The sequence below is a fragment of the Ctenopharyngodon idella genome, chromosome 23 (genome assembly GCF_019924925.1).
Source record: "Ctenopharyngodon idella isolate HZGC_01 chromosome 23, HZGC01, whole genome shotgun sequence".
In the NCBI taxonomy this organism is placed as follows: Eukaryota; Metazoa; Chordata; class Actinopteri; order Cypriniformes; family Xenocyprididae; genus Ctenopharyngodon; species Ctenopharyngodon idella.
In genome coordinates this window covers 1,249,938-1,272,751 of record NC_067242.1, presented here as the reverse complement: position 1 = coordinate 1,272,751, position 22,814 = coordinate 1,249,938, and the positions used below count along the sequence as shown (strand labels likewise).

The window sequence follows — 22,814 nt, the reverse complement described above, 5'->3', positions numbered from 1 at the left end:
GAAAGTAGGAGAAAATCACATTATGAAATAAATATTTTTCTCTCATACACAATGGCCACAATTACTGGTAAATTCTTATGAGTAAAATATCTCTAGTATATTCCCATTCATATTTACTTTTTTTAGCACACCAGGGCGATCATGAACATGAAATTGGCTTCCTGTTTAAAAGGAATATTAATCTAAGGAAACCCAAAGGCCAAATTCACTTAATCATTCATCACAATGAGTAAAACCAAAGAATATAGTTCTGATGTGCAGCAAAAGATTGTTGAGCTTCACATGGCTGTAAGGAAATAGCTAAAGCATTGAAAACCCCCATTTCCCCTATCAGGGCAATAATTAAGAAGTTAAAATCAACTAAAGATGTTACGAATCTGCCTGGAAGAGGATGTGTGTCTAAATCGTCCTAATGCGCAGTGAGGAGGAGAGTTTGAGCGGACAAAGACTCTCTGAGGATCACAGCTGGAGAATTGCAGAGATTAGTTGAGTCTTGTGGTCAGAAAGCCTTAAAAAAATGATCAAAAAGCAGCTTCATCACCACAAGTTGTTTGGGAGGGTTTCAAGAAAAATCCTCCTCGCTCATCCATAAACAATCTCCAGCATATTCAGTTGTCAGACACGTCTGGAACTAAACAGGGCTGGGTTTTTTGGTCAGATGAAACTAAAAAAAAGTTTTTTGGCAGCAAACCCACCAGATGGCTTTGGTGCACACAGGAATACAAAGTAGGTTAAATATACTGCTGGATCTTTAATGTTGTGGGCCTGTTTTTCTGCCGGAGGTTCTGGACATCTTGTTCAGATACATGGTATCATGGATTCTATCAAATACCAACAGATAAAAAAATCAAAAATTGACTGCTTCTGCTAGAAATCCAATAATGGGCTGTGGTTGGATCTTCCATCAGGACAATGATCCAAAAACAAACATCAAAATCAAAACAAAAATGTGTCACTGAGCACAAAATGAAGCTTCTGCCATGGCCGTCCCAGTCCTGACCTGAACCCTACAGAAAACTAAAGAGAAGAAGCACCAACATGGATCATATTTACCAAGGGTATGAATAATTTTGAGCACATCTGTATATATATATATATATATATACAGGGCCTAAAACTAACTTTTTGCCCCACTTGCCAATGGCCATTGACTTAAAGGTGCAGTGTGTAAATTTCAGGAGGATCTATTGACAGAAATGCAATATAATATACATAACTAAGTTTTCAGTGTTGTATAAAGATCTTACATAATGAACCGTTATGTTTTTATTACCTTAGAATGAGCCATTTCTATCTACATACACCGCAGGTCCCCTTACATGTTAAGCCGCCATTTTGTACTGACATGTTTCTACATGTTTCAAACTGCTCTACAGAGCGCGTTTCGTCATTATGATGTTCTTCGTTGGTGTCTTTTGGTTTATTAGAAGCAGAGACCGTTCTTTGTTAGAAGTAAGAATAAGCCTCATTGCTTGACTGGCTACTCTCTTCTGTCTCAGACGACATCTTTGTCCTGTGTCGGCCACCGTAGCTTCTCTACGTGCTTCGAAAAGTGAGCGGTGGACTGAGTAGCCCGCTAAAATTTACACACTGCACCTTTAAGAAAATGTACTGGCCATAAATATTTTTTACCAGCCATGAAACTGTTTTTGCAAAAACAGGCAGTAATGACACCAAAATTTTAGATACCAGTGAAAATTCACAATTCTCTTGTTTTCCAATTTCGATCCCACAGCTAAAACTACTAGCCTAACTAATATAAATTTAATACATTATTAAAGACAAGTAAACAAGTAAACAACATATAATCAAATTACAAGCAAAAGCACAAATAAATACAATATAACAAAGCAAAGCAAATGAAATATACTCTGAGCCTGAGCTTTCACTGTAAGCTGAAGATATATGTAATCAAATGATAGGAGGATTTGTTGGGTCCAGTCATGTGATGGAGTATGTGATGTACTTGTTCAGGGGAAGATGTTAAAAGCCACAGACAATGAATAATTAACCAGTCTTGTGACTGGAGCTAGTATTATTCTACAAGGTCACAGAGACAGAAAGGAGACTGGATGGACGGGAGTGGCCTTCAACTGGAAATAACGACAGTGTTGAGATTGGGAATAGCAAACTATCATCCATTTTTGCAGTATGTATGCTGCATACTGCCAATAATTAAGACTCAAATGTCCAGTCTAATCAAAATTGTACCAAAATGTAAAACAACTATTTTATTTCTGAAATGATAAGGGTTTGAGTCAGTCTCTGACAGTTGTTCTCAGTATTATTTGCTATTATTTATCATGTTACGCTGGTAAACTGTGAACTCCGGTATCTGTTATTACTGCTGTCTTTCACACTTGTCTGCTGAAAGCGCGCCAGCTGCGTAGCGGATGAGATGGTGTTGAAATCGTTCCTGTCACTCACAAAGGATGCTCTCAGTGTCAACATAATGAACACATTATCTGTCAGAGCAGTACAGTTTAAGAATGTTGTCGTTTGAGTTTCTTGTGCTTTGTTTTTTATAATGTTTTTGTCACACCTGATGCTCCTTCACAAGCATCTTTTGGCGACATAAAGTATGTGTTTGTTTTGGGTCGTTGCAGAATTAGTTTAGTTCCCATATTAGACATTTAGACACTGTCAGTCCAGGAACCTGCTGTTGCACAAACGTAGCTGCTAATTTAAGACTGTGTCTTAAATAGTCTGACCAACTAGCAATTAAGGTAGGGCTCTATGATTTCTGCGATGCAGAAAACGCGGATGGAATTGCGAAATCCAGTCATAAAACGGAATGTACTAATACGTGGAATGTCACGAAATTTGTCAATTTTTTTTTTTTTATGAATAAATAAAAATTAGGTCAGCACACTTAAATCAAATTGCGATATAGACTAGAGTCTGTTAATATTAAACTGCAAAAAGACTTTAAATATGAACCCTGCATGTTCTGGGTGTGTCTGTGTGAATGAATGAATTAACACACTCACTATATGAGGACATGAATGTATGAACTTCATCTCCAGAGTCACTTTATGAGCATTTTACAGTTTCATTTAAGAAGAACTGTCGTCATATCATACACACAAACTCAGTGGTCTTCACTGCAACCCGTCAAAATAAAAGTTCAGTTTAACGTAAAGAAATGATGACCGAAATAGATTACTGTTGTACAGTAGAATTTAGCTACGTCTCAATGTATCAATAATAATACTAACACTAATAATAATAATACATTATTAAAACGATATTTTAAGGAAAAATCACAAATTTTCTAACATGCTAATTTTAACAGTAAAGCTCTGTTGTCCTTCATTTGATTGTCAGAAGAATTTAAAATACACAACACAGAATTTCTGAAAAAACAAATTTCATAGAAATTACTTTTTTTTAATTTTTTATTATAAATTCAATTAATTAGACATGCTTTTTGATTATTAAAATTTAATTAAATCATTAAAATAGAATCCAGAAAACAGAATTTGGCAAAAATAAAATGGAATGTGATTAAAAAAAAAAAAAGTATCTCATAGGGTACTAAAAAATAATTTTTGTTAAACTTTTAATAAATTGTTGTTGAATTGTATAAGTTCCATGATTTCAATTAATTAGACATGCTTTTTGATTGCTAAAATTTAATTTAATGGGGTCCAAAAAAATTAAAATGGGGAAAAAAACGGAATCCAGAAAAATTAAAATGGGAAAAAATGGAATTTGGAGGGGGGGGGGAATAACTAAATTAGCGTCCACACCAGCGCACTATATCGTTCTGTTAATTATAAGCGCTGCAGTTTGTCGTCTGTCGCTTTAAATGCTCGAACTCATTAAAGCAGGATGGATTCTGATTGGCTGTCAATGTTTTAGTCATTCAGGTATTCTGAACATGATTCCAGTGATATCCAATATGTCGTTATCGTTATAGTTGTGCTGTGGACTCTAATATTCTTTCACATTTAGAATGGCTTTTTAGAGCTATATCTGTATAGTTATCGTCATTAGTGTGAACGCATCTTTAGGACTAATCATCTTACTTTTCAGATTCAAATTAGACCAGTCTACCTTTTTATCTAACTGACATAAAGTTGTGACCATTCTTGAAGGAAAAAAAAAAAACTGGTCTAAACAGTTTAAAAGATCTGATTGGAATCTGGTCTATAGACACTAGCAGTATATTGTAGTTTTCTGCTGTATATCTGCACTTCACAACAACACAACCTTGTTTCTGCATGTTTCCTACAACAACGTCTGATATGTTTACATTTTTACGTGGCATAAGAAATCCGGTCCGACTGAAACAGAAATGTGCTTTGAATAGGATTTTTAAACCATGTACAAATGTAGCTTGAAACTGAGAAAAATTCTGTTTCATGTCTGTTTGCCATTCACACTTAATACTAAATATGATCTGATTCCAGTTGGATATGAACACTGGATTTGGACTGACAGTCTGAACAAGGCTTTAGAAGAATGAATTGCTGACTTGGCAAGTTTCTCTGTAATAGATCTGTGATTCTATGTGTAGTGAAGTGATTAGTACCACTTCTCTTAATCTTTGTGTCTGTGAACCTGAAATGCATTGCACTCGTCTCTTCTCTTCCTGTGAAAGTGATGTTGTTCCTCCTGCCTGTTAAGCTACTGTTGTCTGTTAAGCTGTCTTTTGTCCCATTTACATGTAATAAAACAATAACAAGGATGTTTGTGGGTGGAAGACGCTTTTTTCAAGCTGTCGGTGGTGTTTGTTGGGTGTTTCTGGATCATTCATTACCTGTTGTTTCTGTTGATGTCAGGACTGGGGTCAGAGGAGGATTCTGGGTATAATTGAGCAAACACTCTGAAGACCAGGTGATCTTCACTATTACAACTTTTAAGAAAATTAAGAGGAAGCACAGTCAAAAATTTAGGAGCACCTTCTGATCAGTGACAGAAATTAACCTTCCCACTATGAGGTGATATTTGACTCTTTAAATGACTTGCCAGGGCTTTTTCTTTTCTTTGTAAGGGCATTTTTTCCTAACTTTAGTATATGTGTCATCTTATCTATATTGATAAATTGAGTTAGAATAATAAGACACAATCAGGAAGAATAATCAATCAAACAATATAATCATTATATTTTAAATTATTATATTTTGAAAGAAATGCAAATAAAAACTCTCTCCATTTCATCAACTTCAAACACATTACTCAAATTAATATTAATACACAACTATATTAATACACAACTAAATTCTGAAGGTAAAATTTCTGAATGATATTAATTCATATAATTACTATTAATGCTGAACATTAAACTGGTTTCTTAGCATTTTCTGTACACAAAGCACAAATTCAGTGCATTTTCCTGCTCTCTTTTGACTGACAGGATATATCGGCCCTGACTATCGGCTGTTTTTAAACTATCGGCTGATGAGTGTGAAAATGTGCTTTTATCAGCCGATACCGAATATTGGCCGATATATCGGTGCATCTCTAATTAAATGATTTAAATAACTGAAATGGTACTTTAAAAATGTAACTAAAACTGCCAGTAGGGGGCAGCAAGTCACTGAATCATTAATTCATTCGATTCATTCGAACAACTGATTCGTTCAGGAACAAAGCATTGACTGTCTTTATGAATGGGTCATTGAATCATTGACTCGCTAGACTCATTTTGAAAACGCAAGATTGATTTTGTTTGGAACTATTTTCGTTGACGAAATCTGACAATACTGTTCCTAAAACGTAAATCATTTTATATTAACTTCGTTATTTGAATTGTTGTGTAAAATCAGTATTACATTTGCATACTCCCTTGTCTCAGTTCATCTCGATCTCACAAACGTCCGTTATAGTCAATGAAGTTGACTACACTGCACAATGAATCTCTTATTTATTTTGTGTCTGTACTTTGTTTGTTATAATGAGATGATTCGTGAGCTTGCATAACTCAGCACTAAACAAACTCCAGCGTTTTGAGCGGTGTGTGGATTTGAACTTAAATGCCTCTGATTGGCCATTTTGTTCAAGAAATCAACAGATATGTCTGTGATTGGCTACATCGCACTGTAGAGCCCTGATTAGAGTCCGTTACTCACTCAGGTCATTCCTCCTGCTTCTTCATTTTGAGATCAGGGTTTTGTAACTCTATCTTTCTCTGTTTGTGCTTCTGTCACACACACACACACACACACGTTCCTGTCTAATTACTGCCATCGTTATTTTCAGACAGTCTGGGGGAAACAGTGTTTTTGGACACAGACCGATAACAATGCCATCTTTGAGCTCGTCTGGTTTTTCATGTCGCTCGGTCTGAACTCTCTGCCCCGATGGATGATCAGTCGTTTTACTATTAAGTTACATGTAGTATCCGACACACAAGAGAATGTAATGTTTTTGTTTCTTCAGGTACAAGCGTGTGTTCTCCGTGGGGACTCATGGCATCACCACATACAATCCAACCACCTTAGAAGTTACAAACCAGGTACTGCTTACAGATCTGAGGATGAGTATAAATTATTTACATCATTTTTAATAATGAAAAATAAAATAATACATTTCTGACATAACCAAGGCCATATGGGCAGGGAAAAATTATGTTAACCACTAGTATCATAGCCTCCTTTCATAATCCAGTCAAATCCTGATGGATAAAACGTTAGTACATTATTTCCTCATGAATATTAAGTTTCAAATGCCAATATGTCACTTTAATATGCGGTTTCATGCTTTTAAACATTGATATATTTAATAAATATTGTGTGATCTCTCTGGCATGTCCAGTGGCCGTACGGTGATATCTGTGGCATCGCTCCGGCGGGGAAAGGCCAGGGAACCGAGTTCAACCTCACTTTCCGCAAGGGCAGCGGGAAGAAGTCCGAAACGCTGAAGTTCTCCACTGAGCATCGCACTGAGCTGCTGACAGAAGCGCTGGTGAGAGATCTCATCTTCTCAATCGCTAATGAATTTACATGCTGTGAAATGAGGCAACAGTTCATGAAAGGAGCCGTGTGATTCTTCGACACTTCATTCCACATCATCTTTCATTGAAATCCGGTTTCATCACACTGATCCAGACAGGCTCTTGAAATGCTGATTTTGTCTCTCTCTGCTCCACAGAGGTTCAGAACAGACTTCTCAGAGGGAAAAATCACCGGAAGAGTGAGTATAATCCCATCTGATCCTGATTCATGGTTTACATATAAACAGTGTTTTTCTCCCACCACCTGCAGAAAAATTCCCAGCCGAAACGTATTGTTTTTCGACAAACACCAAGGTCGTGTGGTCATTTAATTGGCCTTCTGTGTTTATAAGAGAGAATCAGTCCAAAAGTCATTTTGTAAATGCTTTTTGACCACTGTCGGGCACCGTACGGTAACTGTTGGGCCTCAGAGTAGTGAACACATTTGAAATCTGGACACTTTTATTACTGAAATGCTAGAAACTGTTTTGATGAATAACATTACGTCACCGCTCCACTTCAGCGAGCGCTAGCTGTTAAGAAGAAAAATCAAGTAAGCTTTTCAAATGGGTCATTATTATAGTATTCAATATGGTATTTTTTTTAAAAAAATATTTGTTATATGCATCTTTATGAAATTGTGAGCTTGTGCAACTAATCAGTTATTTCTGCTAAAGTGACATCCATCATTTTGAAAGATAAAGACTTTTTATCTCGCAATTCTGACTTTTTTCTCAGAATTTTGAGATATAAACTCGCAATGACTATATCTCACAATTCTGACTTGCAATTCTGACTATATCTCGCAATTCTGACTTTATAACTTGCAATTCTGACTTTATATCTCTGACTTTATATCTCGCAATTCTGACTTTATATCTTGCAATTCTGACTTTATATCTTGCAATTCTGACTTTATAACTCGCAATTCTGACTTTATATCTTGCAATTCTGACTTTATAACTCGTAATTCTGACTTTATATCTTGTAATTCTGACTATAACTCGCAATTCTGACTTTATAACTCGCAATTCTGACTTTATAACTCGTAATTCTGACTTTATAACTCGTAATTCTGACTTTATATCTTGTAATTCTGACTATAACTCGCAATTCTGACTTTATAACTCGCAATTCTGACTTTATAACTCGTAATTCTGACTTTATAACTCGCAATTCTGACTTTATATCTTGCAATTCTGACTTTATAACTCGTAATTCTGACTTTATATCTTGTAATTCTGACTATAACTCGCAATTTTGACTTTATAACTCGCAATTCTGACTATATCTCGTAATTCTGACTTTATATCTCGCAATTGTGAGAAAAAAGTCAGAATTGTGAGAGCAAAAGTCGCAATTATGCTGTTTTTTTTTAAATTCCGTGGTGAAAACAAGCTTCCATACATTACCATTCCAACAGGGCTAAAGACTCCATCCACCAAACATTTAGGCCTAGACCTTATATATCCTCCCTTGCTGTATCTCCTTATGAAATAAAACTGTTCAGGATTGGTCAGATCCGACTGTGTGCATGTTTTCATAATGTTAGTGTTTTGTATTTTGCTAATTCTGCTGGTGTTCCCTCAGCGCTATAACTGCTACAAGCATCACTGGAGCGACACACGGAAGAGTGTGTGTTTGGAAGTCACTCCCGGAGGCATCGATCAGATCGACCCCCAGACCAACCGCGTGATCTGCTCGTATGACTACCGCTGTGTCGAGGGCTTCGCCGAGGTCTCCGACTACCAGGGCGGCTTCTGCGTGCTGTACGGCGGCTTCGGCAGACTGGTCTGTGTGCAGTTCCTGTTCAACGCGGAGTTGACTCGCATTAACGTGTTACTGACGTTCTTTCTCTTCTGCTCTCTGCAGCATCTTTTTGCGTCTGAGCATCGTGACGAGATCATTCGCAGCGCGATCGAGCACGCCGGCAACTTCATCGGCATCACGTTACGCCTCCGTAAGGAGCAGCTGACGTTCGAGGGCTTCCTCGGCGAGCGTCTGGGGAAGTACAGTTCGGATGAGTGCATCACCTCGCTCACCGAGTTCATTGTGCAGAAGCTCACGCCGCGGCACAGCGGTAAGATACGACGGCCGAATCCACACATGCTCGTGCTGTCATGTGCTCTCTAATGATTTGATTGGTGATTGTGTTGGTCTCAGGAGCCGGTGAAGCGGATCTTGGCCCTCACAGAGACGTGTCTGGTGGAGAGAGATCCTGGTTCCTACAACATAGTCACTGTTAAGCCCTTCGGAGAGGTCTGTCTTTTTAAAACAACAAACGCAGCAAATAAACACTCAGTCTAGTGAAACAACATCTTCATTTTAAGTACATTTATCAAATTAACTATTTTCAATCCATTTTACTTTAGTAATGAGATATATTTAAGAGTAAAACAGGCTATTAAATGAGAATATAATATTGGTTACACTTTATTTCGATGGTAACTTTAGACATCCTACTAACTAAAAGTAACTTTGCAACTTTTATTTCATTGCAGTTTTAGTTCATTTCAACTTGTACTAATGCATTATTAAAATCAAAGTTGTATCTGTTAATATTATTTATGGACCTGAGATAATATGAACAAACAATGAACAGCTGTATTTTTGTCATCTAACATTAACAAAGATTAATAAATACTGTAATGTATTTCTCATTGTTTGTTTATGCTAGTTAATGCATTAAAGGGTTAGTTCACCCAAAAAATGAAAATTATCCTATGATTTACTCACCCTCAAGCCATCCTAGGAGTATATCTTCTTTCAGATGAACACAATCGGATATATATTAAAGGGGACTTATATTGCTCCTTTTTACAAGATGTAATATAAGTCTCTGGTGTCCCCAGAATGTGTCTTTGTAATTTTTTATTACAAGGCAGTTTTAACGGCCTATTTTTGGGTGAGAGAAAAAATGCGCTAATTTGGTGTGTGTACCTTTAAATGCAAATGAGCTCGTGCTCCCCACCCCCAAGCTCCCAATTCCAATACACTGAGGAATAAACAATACAGGAGAAGCTCACACAGCAAATATAACTCTCAAAAATGGATCATTACAAACTGTTTGTGATGCAGCATATCAGATCACGTAGGTATGGCGTGTATTTTGTGGATGTTTCCTGAAGACATTCATGTGTGTTTGATTAGGGTTGTAGCTAAACTGTGCAGGACAGCTGCACTCCAGGACCAGTGTTACCAGGTACACCGTTGTCGCTTGTGAAAACAAAATGGCCGCGCCATGGGTGGAAACATACAGATTAAGGGCTGGTAATATTATAAGATCCCCTTCCTACGTCACAAGCGGAGCGAAATCTGAACAGCTAGTTTTTTCACATGCTTGACAAAACAAAGCTACTGGGTTGATCTTTTTTCACGTTTTCTGGGTTGGTAGATGCACCGGGGACCCGATTATAGCACTTAAACACGGGAAAAGTAAAATTTTCATGATGTCCCCTGAAATATCCAAGCTTTATAATGGTAGTGAACGGGGGGCCACATTTTGAAGCCAAAAAAATGCATCCATCCATCATAAAAGTAATCCATACGGCTCCAGGGGGTTAATAAAGGCCTTCTGAAGAGAAGCAATGGGTTTTTGTAAGAAAAATATCCATATTTAAAACTTAATTATCTATAATAACTAGCTTCCGACAGATGGCCGTACGCATTGATTTGCGGCAGAAGAGTGACCTCTGACCCGACGCATGACGCAATGACAAACCTGGAAGCGCAGAGGACAGAGCAAACCAAACATACTCTTGTGGGTAGAGGTCGACTTGTGCAGTATGCGTACTGCCATCTGCTGGAAGCTAGTTGGTTTAGTTTTAAATATGGATATTTCTCTTACAAAAACCCATGACTTCTCTTCAGAAGGCCTTTATTAACCCCCTGGAGCCGTATGGATTACTTTTATGATGGATGGATGCACTTTTTTGGGCTTCAAAATTGTGCCCGCTGTTCAGTACCATTATAAAGCTTGGAAGTGCCAGGATACTTTCAAATACATCTTCGATTGTGTTCGTCTGAAAGAAGACAGTCATACACCTAGGATGGCTTGAGGGTGAGTAAATCATGGGATCATTTTCATTTTTGGGTGAACTAACCCTTTAAAGGAACACTCCACTTTTTTTTGAAAATAGGCTCATTTTCCAGCTCCCCTAGAGTTAAACAGTTGAGTTTTAACGTTTTCGAATCCATTCAGCCGATCTCCGGGTCTGGCGGTACCACTTTTAGCATAGCTTAGCATAGTTCATTGAATCTGATTAGACCGTTAGCATCTCGCTCAAAAATGACCAAAGAGTTTCGGTATTTTTCCTATTTAAAACTTGACTCTTCTGTAGTTACATCGTGTACTAAGACCGACGGAAAATGAAAAGTTGTGATTTTCTAGGCCGATATGACTAGGAACTATACTGTCATTCTGGCGTAATGATCAAGGAACTTTGCTGCTGTACCATGGCTGCAGCAGGCGCAATGATATTACGCAACTTTTAATTTTCCTTCGGCCTTAGTACACGATGTAACTACAGAAGAGTCAAGTTTTAAATAGGAAACATATCGAAACTCTTTGGTCATTTTTGAGCGAGATGCTAATGGTCTAATCAGATTCAATGAACTATGCTAAGCTATGCTAAAAGTGGTACCGCCAGACCCAGAGATCGGCTCAATGGATTCGAAAACGGTAAAACTCAACTGTTTAACTCTAGGTGAGTTAAAAAATGAGCCTATTTTCAAAAAAAGTGGAGTGTTCCTTTAAGTAATTTGTATTTATATTCTGTATAAATTGCTAATCAGAATATGCTGATGTCGAGTGTGTGTTGTGCAGGTTTTCGCTCTGATCTGTGATGCGGAGAATCCTCAGGTCTTCAGCATCGAGTTCATCCGAGGACAGATCCGGAAGTACTGCTCCACAGACAGGTGCGCATCCACAGACGCTGCTTCTGCTCTTCTCTGCATGATATTAGCGTGTGTTAGAGCCGTCTCTGTGCTGTCTGCAGGGACTCTCTGCTGGCGAGTCTGCTGGACAGCGTGAGGGCGTCTGGGAACAGGGATGTGTGTGTGAAGATGGCGCCCACGCGGAGGGGTCAGCGCTGGGGTCTGCTCAGCATGCCTGTGGACGAGGAGGTGGAGAGTCTTCACCTCAAATTCCTCGCGTCGCCGCCAAGTACGGTCATCACTCGCACAAACATCGACACCTAGGCTAGACTGTAGCTCATTTAGTGATTTTAACTCATCATATAGTTTTGGAGATGCTCTGACCCAGTCGTCTAGCCATCAAAATTTGGTCCTTGTCAAACTCGCTCAAATCCTTACGCTTGGCCATTTTTCCTGCTTCCAACACATCAACTTTGAGGACAAAATGTTCACTTGCTGCCGAATATATCCACCCACTAACAAGTGTCGTGATGAAGAGATGATCAGAGTTATTCTCTTCACCTGTCAGTGCTCATAATGTTTATGTGTGTGTTTGTTGTTCTTTATTCTAGATAACAATTTTGCAGATGCAGTGTTCAGATTTAACGCCAACATCTCTTACAGTGGAGTATTGCATGCCGTCACTCAGGACGTAAGTGTCCAAACAGCTCTTTTCGTGGCTTCATGTACATTGGGTCTGTGTAGTTTAGTGTTACCCCGTCCTTCTGTTCTGTCTTTTGTAGGGTCTGTTCTCAGAGAACAAGGAGAAACTGATCAGCAACGCCATCCTGGCTCTCTTATCTCAAGATGTGGACCTGCCGGGGCCGAACTCGGAGTTGGAGGCTCAGTTTCAGGCTATCAGACGGCTGGTGGCCTCCAAAGCCGGTTTCCAGGCCTTCACGCAGCTCCCAAAGTACGAACAAATGCAAACAATCTGTGTTCACACAAGATGATCAAACATTTTAGAGACTGCGATACTCGTTTGTTAAGCTTGTCAAGTATCCTCTCAGTTCACACTCGCTTTGACTCTTCGCTGTCTTATTCTCCACATGCTCTTCTCTGTGTCTGTTTGCGCACAAGTTTTGTCTGGGTTTTAATGAAACCCCTCTGTTGTTTTAAGGTCTGGTCTCATGGGTGGACTCGAACCCACAATGTAAATATTAGTCCATATATCTCAGTGTACCCTTTCTTTCTTTCTTTCTCTCTCATATCTGTCCATCTGTCTCTCCATTGGCCTTCCTGTCCGAAACCATTTTAAGGAAATCTTCACTTGTCTTGCTGTTTTACATTTCCTCTTTTTTTGAACGCTTCACACCTGCGTTCTCTCTTTCTCTCAACGGTCATTTATCATTTTATTGTCTTTCTCTGGGACACTGAGATGTATGAATCGACTGTGTGTTCCTGTCCACTATCTGTACATCTAGAGTTCATTCAGTGTTTGTTTAGAACCAGCAAATATTGAATGGACTACCAGAAATCAATCTATCTATCTATCTATCTATCTATCTATCTATCTATCTATCTATCTATCTATCGTTCTATCGTTCTATCTATCTATCGTTCTATCTATCTATCTATCGTTCTATCTATCGTTCTATCTATCTATCTATCGCTCTATCTATCGTTCTATCGTTCTATCTATCGTTCTATCTATCTATCTATCGTTCTATCTATCGTTCTATCTATCGTTCTATCTATCTATCTATCGCTCTATCTATCGTTCTATCTATCTATCGTTCTATCTATCTATCGTTCTATCTATCTATTTATCTATATCTGTCATTCTATCTATCTATCTATCGTGCTATCTAGCGTTCTATCGTTCTATCTATCTAGCGTTCTATCGTTCTATCTATCTATCATTCTATCTATCTGTCTATCATCCATCCATCATTCTATCTATCTGTCTATAATCCATCCATCATTCTATCGATTGTTCTATCTATCGTTCTGTCGTTCTATCTATCATTCTATCTATCTGTCCATCCATCCATCATTCTATCGATCATTTCATCCATCCATCATTTTATCTATCGATCGTTCCATCCGTCATTCTATCGATCAGTCTATCCGTGTATTGATCGTTTTATCTATCTTTTATCTATCGGTCGTTTTTATCGTTCTATCTATCGTTCTATCCATCTATTCATCTATTGTTCTATCTCTATCGTTCTATCCATATTTCTATCATTCTGTCCAAATTTCTATCGTTCTATCCATCGTTCTATCCATCCATCCATCCATCCAACGTTCCATCCATCTATCGTTCTATCGATCCATCTATCTATCCCTCTATATCTGTCTATCATCTATCGTTCTATCCGTCTATCTGTCTATCCATCTGTCGATCGTTCTATCTATCCGTCTATCGTTCCATCCATCCATCGTTCTGTCCATCCATCATTATATTGATCCATCTATCTGTGTATTGATCGTTCTATCTATCTTTCATTCTATCTATCTATTGTTCTATCCTTCCATCCACCCATCCATCCATCCATCGTTCTATCTATCTATCTATTTATCTATCTATTTATCTATTTATTTATCTATCATCTATCTGTCGTTCTATAATTCTATCTCTGTCGTTCTATCTATCCATCTCTTCATCTTTCTATCATTCTATCTATCTATCGACCTATCGTTCTATCTATAGTCATTTATTTATTTTTCTGGGCCATCTATAATGTTATACATATAATATTTATGTTACAAAAATGTGAGTAACTTTTTTTTTTTTGTCAATTGCTTTATGGTTGTGTTGCAGGTTTAGAGAAAAATTGGGAGTAAAAACTGTTAAAGCGCTGAAGAGGAACAACAACGGTGTTACCCACGCTGCCATAGACATGCTCTGTGCTCTGATGTGTGTAAGTAAACACACACGTGTCATAATGAAAGGCTGAGAGATTTCCCAGGCACATTAACAGATCCTAACCTGGCCTGTGTGTTTGTGTAGCCGATGCACGATGATTACGATCTGCGGCAGGAGCAGCTGAACAAAGCCTCTCTACTTTCCTCCAAGAAGTTTCTGGAGAACCTGCTGGAGAAGTTTATCAGTAATGTGGTACGTCACATGTGTGTACATAATAATACACAATTATTAATATAAACATAATATAGATAGATAGATAGATAGATAGCACATAATAATATAAAATTATTATTATATTCTAATTGTTTGGCATCCTAAAACACCAGTGTGAATGTAATGTAGACTCTGACACTATATCTGGGTTGAGTCCCCTTTAAGGGGTACAAGTCAATGCACAGACTTTTTCTTTGTTCAATTTGCACACTGAACATGGGTTGGAGCTCTTAATTTTGCACCAGATTAATGAATTTCACTTTCATGCGTGAGCATGATCAGGATTTTACCACCTCCACCTCATTTTGAGCCAGGAATAACCCTGGTGAGTGCCTGAAGGTTGAACGAGTCGACTCAGTTTGTTTGTGGTTTCATCAGGATCACGGCACAGGAGCGTTAGTGATCAGCTCGCTGCTGGACTTCCTGACCTTTGCCCTCTGCGCTCCCTACAGCGAGACGACGGAGGGTCAGCAGTTCGACATGCTGCTGGAGATGGTGGCGTCCAACGGACGGACGCTCTTCAAGCTCTTCCAGGTCTGCAGTCAAATATGGAGTTTCAGAAATGTGCTTTCATAAACACTGCCTTCTGTAAAGTTCAAAATGTTTTAACGTTTCTGAAAGAAGTCTCTTCTGCTCACCAAGGCTGCATTTATTTGATAAAATACGGTCAAAACAGTGAAATATTATTACAATGTAACAATAGCTGTTTTCTATGGAAGCTTGTTTTCGCCACTGAATAAAAAATAAAAAAGGTATAATTGCGACTTTTCATTTCACAATTCTGACTTTTTTTTCTCAGAATTGTGTGATAAACTCAGTTGCGTGTTATGAAGTCAGAATTGCGAGATATAAAGTCGGAATTGCGAGATATAAAGTCGGAATTGTGAGTTATAAAGTCGGAATTGCAAGTTATAAACAATTGCGTGTTTTAAAGTCAGAATTGCGAGTTATAAAGTCGGAATTGCGAGAAATAAAGTCGGAATTGCGAGAAATAAAGTCGGAATTGCGTGATATAAAGTCGAAATTGCGAGAAATAAAGTCGGAATTGCAAGATATAAACAATTGCATGTTTTAAAGTCATAATTACGTGATATAAAGTCAGAATTGCGAGTTATAAAGTCGGAATTGCAAGATATAAAGTCAGAATTGCGAGACATAAAGTCGGAATTGCGAGACATAAAGTCGGAATTGGGAGTTATAAAGTCGGAATTGCAAGATATAAAGTCGGAATTGCAAGTTATAAACAATTGCGTGTTTTAAAGTCAGAATTGCGAGAAATAAAGTCGGAATTGCAAGTTTTAAACAATTGCGTGTTTTAAAGTCAGAATTGCGAGTTATAAAGTCGGAATTGCGAGAAATAAAGTCGGAATTGCGTGATATAAAGTCGGAATTGCAAGATATAAACAATTGCATGTTTTAAAGTCATAATTGCGTGATATAAAGTCAGAATTGCGAGATATAAAGTCAGAATTGCGAGTTATAAAGTCGGAATTGCAAGATATAAAGTCGGAATTGCGAGATATAAAGTCGGAATTGCAAGTTATAAACAATTGCGTGTTTTAAAGTCAGAATTGCGAGTTATAAAGTCGGAATTGCGAGAAATAAAGTCGGAATTGCAAGTTATAAACAATTGCGTGTTTTAAAGTCAGAATTGCGAGAAATAAAGTCAGAATTGCGAGAAATAAAGTCGGAATTGTGAGAAATAAAGTCGAAATTGCATGATATAAAGTCGGAATTGCGAGATATAAAGTCGGAATTGCGTGATATAAAGTCGGAATTGCGAGATATAAAGTCGGAATTGCAAGTTATAAACAATTGCGTGTTTTAAAGTCAGAATTGCGAGTTATAAAGTCGGAATTGCGAGATATAAAGTCGTAATTGCAAGTTATAAACAATTGCGTGTTTTAAAGTCAGAATTGCGAGAAATAAAGTCAGAATTGCGAGAAATAAAGTCGGAATTGTGAGAAATAAAGTCGAAATTGCGTGATATAAAGTCAAAATTGCGAGTTTTAAAGTCAGAATTGCAAGATATAAACAATTGCGAGTTATAAAGTCAGAATTGTGAGATATAAACTCAAAGTTATAAAGTGTGAATTAAAGTGTAATTTTTTGTCTTACTGTCCCCAGACTTGTGAACGCTAGTGTATATTTCCGTCTCTCCACAGCATCCCTCTATGGCCATCGTGAAAGGAGCCGGTCTGATCATGAAGGCCATCATTGAGGTGAGACTTGCAGGTCCTGCAGCATGTTTGTCTTTTTCTATATGTCATTGTGACAGTGTGTGTGTCATCTGTCAGGAAGGAGATAAGGAGATCGCCACTAAGATGCAGGATCTGGCCCTGAGCGAAGGCGCTTTACCCAGACACCTCCACACCTCCATGTTCACCATCAGCGCTGACCAGCGGATGCTCACCAACAGGTCATGCTCCCTCACTGTTCACTACAGGAGATTACATCCATCTTATACTGGTAATCACTGATTTTGTGTCATGCAGACAGTTGAGTCGACATCTCGTGGGATTGTGGACTGCAGAAAACCCCATTGCCTTGAACCTCCTGAAGAGGATACTGGTGAGCCGGACATGTAGTCTGTACATCTACTTATTGTTTCCTTTAAAAGTACCACAGAAAGCTTAATGTCGTCTCTCGTTGTGTTTTAGCCCACCGGTCTGTTGGCGTATCTGGACAGCTCTGACCCCGTGCCTGAGAAGGATGTCGATAGGATGCACATACGTGACAATGTCAAGATCGCCACAGTATGGAATGATTACCAGTCGTTACTCTCACATATCCTCTTTTAGTCCCATAAACAATTAATGACTATGTTTTTGCAGGACCAATTTGGGAGGAATAAAGTCCCAGAGTGGCAGCGTTTAGCAGGTAAAGCTGCTAAAGAGGTTGAGAAGTTCGCCAAAGAGAAGGCAGACTTAGTGCTGGTGCACTGGAGAGACAAGATGGGCATCGCTCAGAAGGAGGTGAGTGACCTTTAACCTCTCACCTGCTGCATGTGTTGCACACTGTCAGCTTTCGGCTGTTGGCTGGGACTTTGTAAATGCTAGGTGTGTTCACACTGCATAAGGCTGGGCTGGTTTTTTCATTTTGCTGCTCTGGTTGAAGCACTTGTCCTTTTTGGTTTGCATTATGTGTACTGCTTTTGGATACAGACTCTGTTGGGTTGTCTTTCTATAATTTTCTTGCTCTTCTGTCTCTGGTATGGTTTATTAATAATCTTGCACATGGATTGCTTGAGCTCTGATTCTCAAGTCCTCGTGTCCAGCTAAACATCTAGTCCCATCTGATAGGACTATTCAGAATTTTACAGGTAAAAACAGTTCAGTAATTTAGGGATGCACTGATCTAAAAATCTGATGAAATTTTAGGTTATACCAAAAAGCTAAAATCAATATGTTAAAATAAAAATAATATTAAATTATTAGTGTTTACTTTATTGCATCATACATTCATGTTTATAAAAATTAACTTTAGGTGAGCGTTAGATGACGGCAAAGGTCATTAAATGTAAACCCTGGGGAAATGTGCATTATCCAGTTCTGTTATTTAACGATAACCCATATGTTACAATATATTGTGCATCCTGTAAATAAATTACACCAAAACAATAACAGCACCTAAATTGGGTCAGAGTGTAAAATGACATTAAATGCACCATCTTGCATTTTAATTATGTCTTCTAATTCAGTGTTTCTCAACTAGTGGGTCAAAGAAACAACAACAAACGTAATTCTATGCCTTTCTGATGCGAGACTTTTGTTTAGAAAGACGTGCATGAAAGCTGTTAACCGGTGTTGCCAAGTCCGCTGTTTTCTCGCGGAATTGGGCTAATTTAAAGGGTTAGTTCACCCAAAAATGACAATTCTGTCATTAATTACTCACCCTCATGTCGTTCATCTTCAGAACACAAATATATTTTTGATGAAATCCGAGAGGTTTTTTAATCCTCAATTGAAAGCAATGAAATTACCACATTCAAGGTCCAAAAGAGTAGTAAAAACATTGTTAAAATAGTCGATGTGTCTACAGTGGTTCAACCTTAATGTTATGAAGCGACGAAAATACGCAAAAACAAAAAAATAACGACTTTCGTCCTGATTCAGTATTTGCAGTCAGGCTATATGTCAGTGTCATTAAAATAATGTTAATTTCATAACTTGTTAATAAATAAAAAGCCTCTTACCTCAGAGGTACATCGCTTCAGTATAAATAAAAAGCGCAAATAAAAATTGAGCATGCAGCATCGCCATGAAATTACCAGAAAGTACCAATAAATTACATAACTGGTAATTTGTGTGTAAGAAGGATTTTCATGCAGGTATAATGATCAATTTTATTTATCAGCAGCAGTTTCCACGTTTCATTAACAGTTCATGCTAGTATTGTGTATTTGCCATGGTAACTCTTGTTTCCTTAACCCCAAAATGGCACTTTTCTTTTACTTTGTGTTATTTTGTGTATTTTTTTAATGACTGTGGTGACTCATACCAACTTACTAACTTTATTGTATTAACAAAACAAAAATGTTTATTCAGCAGTATTAATCATATTTTTACAATTTATGTGTATGTTAAGTAAAGTGAAGTCAGCCCATTTTTATGAAATTAATTTGCTTGGTTTTTAAAAGCATAATATTATTATAGGCTGATTTCAAATATATACATTTTATATATATATATATATATATATATATATATAATAAAATTTGGCCGCCACTTAATGACCATAGGAAAATGTGTGTCCCATTGCCAAACCAGTTGAGAACCACTGATCAAATCTTCGTTTAATTCCCGAGAAGAATAATTCTGGGCAGTGATGTTTTGTTGATATGAAGATGAAGCACAGCTTTGGAATCATGAGCATGAGTTTCAAAATGATCATCATCAATCATAATTTCTTCAATCGCACAATTTCATTGTTTTCCACCGAAAGCCTTATTGAAATTCAAAAAATGTTCATTATGAACCGCTAGTATTCAGCAGAAGTGTGATTGGTTGACCTCAGGACCAATAACCTCTCTTATCTCTGCCCCTCTGCTGCTGTTTTCTGCTGTCAATCAATGCAGCAGGACAGGAATAACCTGGTGAGTATTATTATCCAATCAGAGGCCTCTACCTCTGTTAGACCCTCCCTTTCTCATGTCAGTCACTTTATCATGTAACATGTTTTGGGTTTTCAGTCTGGTGTTGCACATGTACTGCATTAGATCAGTGTCAGTGACATCCGTGTCTCTTTACAGGACGGCACCTTTGTTTATGTGTGTTAATAGCAGGATCATAACCTCATATCATATCAGCTCTAGTGTCATCAGCATTACCCTTACATACCTATGTCCATTATTTATATAATATAGTTGCCATTGTCTTATAAACCAACAGTGTGTTCAGAGAGCCACTGCATTCATTCTGTCTTACTGATCGCAGAACGCAAACCAAAAACCGGTCATCCTGAGGAAGAGACGACAGCGGATCAAGATCGAGTCCAACTGGGAGCTGTTTTACTACAGGTAAATTACATTTTTAACTAAAACTAAAAGCCCTGATATTCTCACAACAAAGTTCTTTACCGTTCTTCGCTTAGGGGTAAACCTCCTTTTCAGCGATATACTGTTAGCGAACATCCCAATTCTGCTGAGAGTGATGAATATGTAAATATATGTTTAGATGAAAATGTAAATGTGTTGCTGCGCTTTCCTCTCAATAACTAAATAACCACAACAAAAATGAGAAAACACCAGTTCAGAAAGCATCAGTGATGTGGATATGTTTGCACCAGCTCTGAGATTCAATTTAGTCACGTCAGGTTGCTTTTGCATAAAAGGTAAAAAATTAATTGAAACGTATTGGAAAAAATAATTTCTGTCACTACTGTAAACTGACCACCACACAGAATATGAAGAATATTAAAAAATTTAGGAGTCAGCTGTCCATGACGGTCCTAAACCTGCCAAGGTACCAGCACAATATCATCCAGTTATCAATTAAAGAATATCGAGATTTTTTTTTTTTTTTTTTTTTTGCCAATATCGCACACCCCTATCTTGAAGTATATCAGGGTCTTGAGTCAGTACTCAGTGTGTTCCTGTCTGGTTTCTTGTGTTTGTGTGCAGGTTTCAGCAGGATCACGCTCGCTCTAATCTCATCTGGAATCTGAAGACCAGAGAGGAGCTGCGAGACGCTCTGGAGGGAGAGATGCGCTCCTTCAGCGTGGACCGAGAGCTGGGCAGCACCAACGTCATCTCCTGGAACCACCAAGAGTTTGAGGTCTGCACATCTGATGACTGGATAAACCGAGTTTATAGCATATAAATCATAGAACCGATCATTCGATACAAATATGAAGGTAAAAGTCTGCAAATAATTCCGTGTTGAATTGTGTTTAGGTGAAGTACGAGTGCCTTTCTGATGAGATTAAAATCGGCGATTATTACCTGCGTCTGCTGCTGGAGGAAGATGAAAATGACGAGTCTGGTGCCATCAAGAGATCGTACGTTTCTGAACTTTCACTTGAGTTTCGTAACTAGAGGTCGACCGATATATCGGCAGTTGTTAATTATCGCAATTGGCCTATGAGTTTTTCAGTTTGGTCGATGTGTCAGACATTTATTTTGCATCAGCCATCAAAAAAAATCACTATCGTTCGACCACTAGATTTGAATCATCTGTGATCATCTGTCTCTCTTTCTAGGTATGAGTTTTTTAACGAGCTCTACCATCGTTTCCTGCTGACTCCCAAAGTAGCCATGAAGTGTCTGTGTCTGCAAGCGCTCACTATCGTCTACGGCAAGTGCTGTGAGGAGATCGGACCCTTCACTGACACCAAGTATATTGTGGGCATGTTGGACCGGGTCAGTATTCAGCTCCAGCCATGAATGTTTGGTTGTAGGATCTGTCTAAACGAACATGGTTGGGCTGAAATAACAGCTGCGACTCCAGTGTGAAATCTTTCACATCGTTCATGACTTTTATGACTGTTCTTTTCTGATGTATGGACAACTGTGTCAGCCATACATCACCAGATTCAGGGTGTTTTTATGTCATCTATCTTCTTCCTGTGAATCTCCAGTGTACAGACAAGCTGGAGAGAGACAGACTCATCCTTTTCCTCAACAAACTTATTCTCAACAAGGTGAGATGAGATATGAGACGTGATGTGTGAAGAAAAATCAGTCTGAATATTTGTGAATGTAATATTGTGCATGTTTTTTTGCTCGTGCTTCAACCATTTCTGTTCTGACAGAAAAACGTGAAGGATATCATGGACTCAAATGGAGTGCGTATTTTAGTGGACCTGCTGACGCTCGCTCACCTTCACACCAACAGGGCCACCGTACCACTGCAGGTGTGTGTGTGTGTGTGTTTACATAATGTCAATATACACTAGGGCTGGGTTGATGAATGAACAGAACATTGTTAGCTCGCCATATAAATCACAATAAGCTTTGTTACTTTTGACATGAAACAAAGTCTCAGATTTCAAATTCTTCCTGTTTTGTTACAAAATTCAAAAATAAATACCGTTTTGGCACTGTGGCGTGACAAGTCGCTGCCTCAGATGACCATATGCACGGTTACTCCAGCTTGGTAATTTCCGGTGAACTGTTAGCTGTCATTCTGTACTCGCTGTACATCGACACAAAACCATCAATGGTTGACTTTTTAATACTGTATTTATATTTTAATGCAGTTATCACACTTACCTATAATTTGCCAATAAACCAGTTTTATTGATTGCAATAAAGACGAATCTAATGGCAATGTTTGAATAAGAAACGCGGTGTCTGTAATTAGACACGCACACGCAACATTTTTCCAGCACTTCAAATGTTATTTTTAATGTGATGACCAAAAACATTATTTGTTC

The 22,814-nt window shown here is 38.1% G+C and overlaps 1 protein-coding gene across 1 annotated transcript in view; it reads left to right on the top strand.

The window, feature by feature from the left end:
• Positions 1–22,814, top strand: part of LOC127506426 (dnaJ homolog subfamily C member 13-like) — a 54,625-nt gene that overhangs the window by 9,494 nt on the left and 22,317 nt on the right. The window contains exons 3-27 of the mRNA XM_051882914.1: positions 6,388–6,463; positions 6,763–6,912; positions 7,099–7,140; positions 8,531–8,731; positions 8,813–9,019; positions 9,104–9,199; positions 11,766–11,857; positions 11,938–12,104; positions 12,427–12,506; positions 12,598–12,767; positions 14,622–14,721; positions 14,811–14,918; positions 15,318–15,473; positions 17,105–17,161; positions 17,237–17,358; positions 17,435–17,510; positions 17,600–17,695; positions 17,774–17,914; positions 20,020–20,034; positions 20,375–20,457; positions 21,061–21,214; positions 21,334–21,437; positions 21,639–21,798; positions 22,017–22,079; positions 22,191–22,292. Coding sequence (XP_051738874.1) covers positions 6,388–6,463; positions 6,763–6,912; positions 7,099–7,140; positions 8,531–8,731; positions 8,813–9,019; positions 9,104–9,199; positions 11,766–11,857; positions 11,938–12,104; positions 12,427–12,506; positions 12,598–12,767; positions 14,622–14,721; positions 14,811–14,918; positions 15,318–15,473; positions 17,105–17,161; positions 17,237–17,358; positions 17,435–17,510; positions 17,600–17,695; positions 17,774–17,914; positions 20,020–20,034; positions 20,375–20,457; positions 21,061–21,214; positions 21,334–21,437; positions 21,639–21,798; positions 22,017–22,079; positions 22,191–22,292 — 2,818 coding nt within the window. The remainder of the gene's footprint in view (positions 1–6,387; positions 6,464–6,762; positions 6,913–7,098; positions 7,141–8,530; positions 8,732–8,812; positions 9,020–9,103; positions 9,200–11,765; positions 11,858–11,937; positions 12,105–12,426; positions 12,507–12,597; positions 12,768–14,621; positions 14,722–14,810; positions 14,919–15,317; positions 15,474–17,104; positions 17,162–17,236; positions 17,359–17,434; positions 17,511–17,599; positions 17,696–17,773; positions 17,915–20,019; positions 20,035–20,374; positions 20,458–21,060; positions 21,215–21,333; positions 21,438–21,638; positions 21,799–22,016; positions 22,080–22,190; positions 22,293–22,814) is intronic.